Below are 7,122 nucleotides of genomic sequence, written 5' to 3'. Positions count from 1 at the left end.
ACCATTCGAGAGACATGTTGACCGCCATATGTATGCAGTAGCCAACAATGCAAAAATGGATGAAGGGATTGAGCGATTAAAATCAAATGTTGGTAGTTACATGAAGGCAATGGCAAAAACTGTCCCCATCACTTGGGTGGACTTTCAAACTAAGGTACAAGAAGCTGGGAAGACAACAATGCGCATGTCCTTGAATAAGGTATCATATGATTATTTAAATTATTACTTAGGATTAGGCAACATTTGATGAAGAGCGATTTCTTTTACGTTTACATTTAGATTTATTAGTGAAAATGTTTGTAATTTTAATAAATGTGAATTTGCTAATTATTTTATGATTAAACAGTTTTTCGCGTGGTAATATTTTTAGACAGCCCTCAATTTAAATATGTTTATATATATTTTTTTCTTTAGGTCACTGAGATTGCTCTGGAATGTGGTATTAATAAAGAAAACCTAATTTACGTCCTCAATTACCTGAATGATCTTGGAGTCATTCTGTACTCGCCCACTAACAAGAAGTTGGAGAACACAGTGATTACTAATATCCATATGCTGATTGGTGTCTTCATGAAAATCATCACAGACGTAGAACCTAATGATGCTAAAAAGGTACCGTATAGTTTTTAATGTATAAAAGATAGGCCAACAAAATACAATTTTAATTATTTGATTACAGTTCCTATTGGCGGAAGCAAGCGGATGGTAGTGGTGGGAGAGAGGTGCACAGCCGTTCCGGGCTCCAAAAATAGAAAAAGAAATATAGAAAATTTGAAAAAGAGCCATTTACGGCTATTTGAAAGTACTATAGACATGCAATATCGTATGTCCGGCCCAACTATGGTGGGTCTGAGGCAGAGGTGGTACCATTGGGTGACATCAACAATTTAAAAAAACAATTTGCCTATCCAAACAACGTTATTTTGATTGCTAATCCGTAATATTGTGTTGTAAAAGCACATTTTAGACTATAGTAAGTCCCCGTTGAATCCTACCAAGAATTTCTTATTCTGGGCCGTTGACCGAGGCTGTAGTCGGCCTGTTGGTTCCGAGCCCTCCATCGGCGATTTTGCCCTTGTCTGCAATTTCTGGCGTCACCGCTGGTCTGAGGTAGTTTGGAGCCTCTATCTGTAAAATTGACTTTCTGGCCACCTCTATTTTATTATTAGTAATTCTGTTAGTGTTACTGGGCTGTGTGGTGATAGGTGAAGGGGGAATACTTTAGTAATTATATCATAATAATAGGTTTGTGTGTATGCATTGTATTATAATATTTACAGTATATCAATCTCATGGTATCACTTTTAAGTCTGGTCTCTGTTTAACTAATTTCAATGCACGAGAGATTTGAATGTAATTTGCATAATATCTTACATTGCCATAGTCTACTACCTCCCCTGTCCATATTCGTAAACATGTGATCCAAGTGAGGCTTTTACAATTGTAACCACCATTTTGCCAAACACATTAGCTTTCGATAAGATTTTAATTTTTCGATTTTTTTGTTTTTGTTTTGTTTTATGTTCATGTAGGTTCCAGTGATGGCGAAGTTTTGGCGTAAATTGGATGAAGGAGGGATTCTTCAAGAACCGTTAGTGCGTTATTTGTGGGAAAATGAACTTACTGCCACTGAAGATGAGGATGACGTCATCTTTGAAGACTTCATCGAACTTATGAAGGCATTTGGACTTATCTTTGAAAAGGTGTGGTCTATTGCTAGGTTATTGTAACAACAGAAAACCTAGTCCTTTTCTCAAACTATGTGAAAAACTTTCGTAAGGTGCAAAACATTATTTCGTATAATCGAGACTCGAGGCTGTTAATTTTACGGAAATCCTATTATGTAATTTCATTTTATATTTGTTCATTTTGGGAAGATGAGAGAATACAATGGGTTTGTAGAAGTTGAAATACGGCCAATTCATCATGTGCATTCCCCCCACCCGCACCCACAATTTAATTATTTCAAATGCAATGTTTTTTTCATTTAAAAATAAAGAATGCATCAGAAGAGGACGGTCGACTATTTGTCGTTCCTTCTCGGATGAAGACCGAGCCTGATAATAGATTGGAGATTAAGAAAGACGAGGAGCAAACAGTATCCATCTATGTGACGCCTAAAGACTTTCTCCCCGACGCCATCTACGATGTCTTGGTCGTTAGATTTGTGAACCTGAGTCAGGAGAGAGGTTGTTTTGATGATCCTGAGTTATTTCAGAATAAATCTGAAATAGTATTTGATGATGAGCATTACGTAAGGCTAGGACGAATATTCATTGGTAGCAAACAGTGTCTAAAGGTAAATATGCCTCTTGGTTTTAAAATGCATATATTTCTTTATTATTCTGTTAATTATTTATTAATTATAATAACACCATTTCAATTTTCATGAATATGCTTTAATCAGAATTATATCTCTCGTAATCTGCAGTTTTTCCTTCAATTTTTTAAAGCTTGAAATATCGCGAATGAAAGACGCAGACGATGCAGACAAGCCAATATGTAAGCCGCATCCTACCATCTGTAAGGAGGTAATGACGTCATTGACTGATTTTTAGTTATCTATGATTATCCTAAAATCACTGTACATTTGATAAAAAGAGGGTAATTACAGTCCAATTGCATTTAGTATATGATGTTATTTTATTTAATTTTACAGGTTTTGGATATTTTAAAGCAACACCTAGATGAGGTATATCCGTCTAAGAAAGTTGTCGGCTATACTCTGAACATACTTTGCTTCGTCTGTTTAAAGTCGGAGGAACCACATTTCCAGGATCTTGAAAAGTGCTTAAAGAAGAAGAAAATGAATTGCAAAAAAACAGGTGAACGTACAGTGAAGTCAACAGCTGAAGTACAGAGCCTGTTTGAAGCAGGTATGGAAGTGTTGATGCTAATAAACTATTAATTCATAAAATCTTTCTTATAGAGGAAATCTGAATTCAGGAAGAGGAACAATAATAAACATAGTCGGAATTTGAATTTTTATATATTAATCGACATGCAAATTTGGATGTCATTTTTCAGGTGGTTCTGTTGTACACCCAGTACAGTCAACTGAGCTTATGACCTCTGATAAAACAGGTCAACAAGTGACAATGGAAACAGATGATGTACATAATACATGTGCAGAAGGTATGAATTGCAATTATAAGTAGCACCTTCTTTAGACTAACGAAATTTATTTAGCTTTCGTTAGCTTCATCGGGAGACACAAGGCATACAACAAGATTGAGTATTGTAGTAGTAGTAGTAGAAGCCAGATGAACGTTTACAATCAAGGCATTCAACGGTTTTGTTTTCAAAGAAAATTTTATAATCTGGAAAACGAGTGGGGGACATACTAAAACGCAGTCTATACCTGTCTCTTATACACATCTAGATGTGTATAAGAGACAGGCCAAGTAAGAAAACAAAAAAAATTAAAACATAAGTTGTAAGAAGTACAGTAAAACCAAATTTAGTTCTTTAAAAGCTGACATAATTGCCTGTCTCTTATACACATCTAGATGTGTATAAGAGACAGTATATATATATATTGTTCATAGAACATAATGGATAATGATAAAGAGCTATCTGTATGATATAGTTGTTTTGGGATCGCTTATGAAAATAATTCACTCCCAGTAATGGTTAAACTATTTAATATTGAAATATATATACATATCCATACAAAATATACATTTTAAAATGAAAATGAAATATGGTTAAATATTGACATCTTAATCATCTCATTATTTTATAGAATTGTCAAACTTCAGTGTGCTGAAAGCTGTTGTTTCAAGCTGGTATGATCGCCACCGAAGTCTTTCTATGCTGAAAGTGTTGTTCAGAGACAAGGTGGACAATCACAAGCTATCACAAGTAAATAAGACGATGAACTTGCTCAATAATTTGATTACACATGATCATCTGAGTTCACGAAATCTTGGACTCCTGTGTGATACTATTAGAGTAACCAAACATTTAGGTCTTTTAAAGGAGATTAAAGAAAAACTACCATCATTTCCGGATGTGAGGGAAGGAAACATTTCAACAAAATTCACACCTCACAGACAAAAGCTAATGGAATTTGGAATGGTACTGACCCCATCCGATGTGACGCAGATCGATGAGTTGTATAATACACCTCCTAAGGACTATACAGACGGCTGGGAAATGATCACTGATCTTGAAGACAGACTCATAATCATGGAAGGAAATATGAATAAATTCATTGAATTGTTGAAAATCCTAAATCTCCGTCTGGCCATGGACGCACTAACAACATGAAGGTATTCCTCATTGTTTTAAATAACCATGACATGGGTTTTATGTTACATTATTTTATATTGTAAATGTCGTTATGTATAAAGAATGGCTTGAGAGATCAGATTATTATTATTATTATTATTATTTTTATGCTGCCTACATTCATATACAAGTTTACCGTAATTAATCCTCTTTTTTTTTAATGCAGATGGACTTGATTCCTAAAAAATATTTTGTGTACTGCACCTTCTATTAATATAATAAAAGACAGATTATAGTGGATTGATAAACTGTACTGACTTGTCATTGTACTGTTATTTTTGGGGGGATTTTGTAAATTGCAATTAAAAAAAAACCAAACAAAAGCAAGTTGAGACAATCATTAATTTAATTCATTGATAGATCAAATTATTGTAAAGAGAAACCGAATTATCTTTATTTTGCAGTATGTTCTATAACATATGTGACTATGAAACTAAAATAAGCTACTTATTTACTATTAAGTTAAATAATATATACTCATAGAAAATTACTCAACTTGTTTGTAACACGTGTTAAATTGCTAAGGCTATTTTTGGAATAATCTATAAATTTATTGGGTGATTTTTAAATGGAGCAAATCAGAATTGAGGCAGACGAACGTTGGTAAACACAGTTGGAAATTTTTATTTATTAATCAAGTAAATCTAAATAATCAATAATAATCATTTTATGAAAATGTGTTTTTACAGGTTGATCAAAATGGAATTATAACCATGCTGAAATTATTGTACAATGACGTTGATCCGCTAGGCTCCACGACCACGTTGGACTTGTTGAAGTTATTGAACCGCAATGAAAGTCTAAAGTCGACTGACTTTAAAATCCTACTGGATAACATTATTGTTACTGATACAATGTTGTGAAGGGAAAGTCAGTGATCTACTGTGTAAGGCTTTCCACGAAACCACTGTGACGTCATTCTCAGTTCATCGACAGAATCTGATCAAACTCGGTCGAGTAATTTCAGAGGATGACGTTAAGACGCAGGGTGGACTCTACGATTTACCACCGAGTCGATACAAAGACCAGTGGACACTGATATTGAATCTGGAGATGAGAGTAATTCGTAGAAATCAAATGAAGTCATTCATTGATGATCTAAATGAAATTGGACTGAATCATGCAGCTACACAATTAGAAAAAGAATTAGAATTTATGACGACACCCATGACGACATCTATGATGTCATCTATGATGACATCTATGACGACTGAATGAATGAAAAAGCGCAATGTACATCTCATGGTCAGGCAAGGAGATAAATATTGAACCGAACTCGGAAAAATCTACTAATAATTAGACAAAACAAACAACTATTAACTATTATTATAGTATTGTACACTTGTATATTTTCTCTAAAATTATTATTCGAAAAACTGATTATGTTCGACAAATATCTCAATATGTTGTAATATATATATACATATATATATATATATATATATATATGTATATATATATATATATATTATTGTTGTATATATAGTGAAAAACAAAGATAAAATCCTCTGTTGCCTAAATGGTATGACGCTTGACGAAATCGCGAGAGATTGTTGGTTCGAATCATCCCATGAGGGACTTTTTTAAATATTACTACCATAATAATAAGGAATTTTCGTTGGTAAACTATGTTTTATATGATATTATCATGTTTCTATTTATTTGAGCACTGTATTAGGCTATTTTCTATTTGATTTATACATTATTTGTGTTCCCAGTGCTAAGCAGCAACTTGATTGAATATGATTTACCAGCTGCTACTAAGCTATTAAATAGTTTTAAAAAATTGCTAGCCTATGTGTGAGCCCTCAAGTTGTATGAAAAGATCTTTGATAAATACATAGGCCTATATGCGTAATAAAAACAGAGATTAAAATGATTTCTTGCTTCAAACAAGGTGTCCATTCGTAGAAGTCTTATGAAGATAAGCATATCCAAGTGATAACTTTGACTTTAAATTAACATAGATAGAAATATGTTAAATACAGACACAATGTACCGTGTAAAATTTTAATAAAAATATGATGTAATTAAGTAATCTGTTAATTATTAAAGAATATAGGAATATTTACCGGAAATAAATAATAATAATAATAATTGTGATTATTGTTCCACGTTTTTGTAGCAATTTTGGACACTATTGATCAGAGGTTTTAAGCTTAAAAGGTGTTAAGCCTGCACGTTTCGTAATTCGACATCGAATCCACATAAATATTAGTCAAGGTAACAGCTAATTATAATTGGAGCCAGAGTAATTGGAGCCAGAGTAAGAAAACAAAAATAAATTTAAAACATAAGTTGTAAGAAGTACAGTAAAACCAAATTTAGTTCTTTAAAAGCTGACATAATTGCTGACTATAATAGTTTTGCATATTTATTGATTCAAGAGATTCATTGCACATTTCTCATAGAGTATGGGATGAATGAGTTCAGATATCTGCTTGTTCTGTATTTGTGGCACATTAAGTCTCTTTCCAGAACGCAACCAGCTATAATTATCGAATAAAAGATTAGTTTTTATACATTATTATTCGTTTTGCTTTTCTATTATTTTCTTACACATATATTTTCTCGAGAGATCTGCTCGTTCAATTTTTTCAGCTCTATATATACTCTCTGAATATTCATGCAGCCTAAGATTATCAAACCATGACAATGTATCCATAGACATTAACACTTTCAACAACAGAAGTGTAAAACATTTTAGGTATTATTATTATTGTGGACTCTAAAAAATCTTAAGGTTTTGCAGTCTAACTTTCCCTTTGTCAACGATGACCTTACACTGTTCTTCCCAGTTGAACCAATCGTTGATTACAGTACCTATAT

At 32.9% G+C, this 7,122-nt stretch overlaps 1 protein-coding gene across 1 annotated transcript; it reads left to right on the top strand.

Moving 5' to 3' along the window:
* The first annotated feature begins 64 nt into the window (after positions 1 to 64).
* On the top strand, positions 65 to 6,823 carry LOC117109025. The gene is made up of 9 exons (XM_033251252.1): positions 65 to 199; positions 415 to 612; positions 1,533 to 1,703; positions 2,000 to 2,299; positions 2,454 to 2,531; positions 2,660 to 2,876; positions 3,028 to 3,135; positions 3,746 to 4,274; positions 4,983 to 6,823. The coding sequence occupies exons 1-8, from the start codon at positions 101 to 103 to the stop codon at positions 4,270 to 4,272; spliced, it is 1,698 nt and encodes a 565-aa protein (XP_033107143.1). The 5' UTR covers positions 65 to 100; the 3' UTR covers positions 4,273 to 4,274; positions 4,983 to 6,823.
* Positions 6,824 to 7,122: the final 299 nt, after the last annotated feature.

The sequence above is a fragment of the Anneissia japonica genome, unplaced genomic scaffold (assembly GCF_011630105.1).
Source record: "Anneissia japonica isolate Jap-2015-1 unplaced genomic scaffold, ASM1163010v1 scaffold23218_len13143_cov121, whole genome shotgun sequence".
Lineage (NCBI taxonomy): Eukaryota > Metazoa > Echinodermata > Crinoidea > Comatulida > Comatulidae > Anneissia > Anneissia japonica.
This window is presented reverse-complemented; position numbering and strand designations above follow the sequence as displayed.

Coding starts and splice junctions, on each gene's coding strand:
- LOC117109025 (XM_033251252.1), top strand. CDS start 101: ATGAAGGCAATGGCAAAAACTGTCCCCATCACTTGGGTGGACTTTCAA. Junction 613..1,532: donor AACCTAATGATGCTAAAAAG/GTACCGTATAGT, acceptor ATGTTCATGTAG/GTTCCAGTGATGGCGAAGTT. Junction 2,300..2,453: donor GTAGCAAACAGTGTCTAAAG/GTAAATATGCCT, acceptor AATTTTTTAAAG/CTTGAAATATCGCGAATGAA.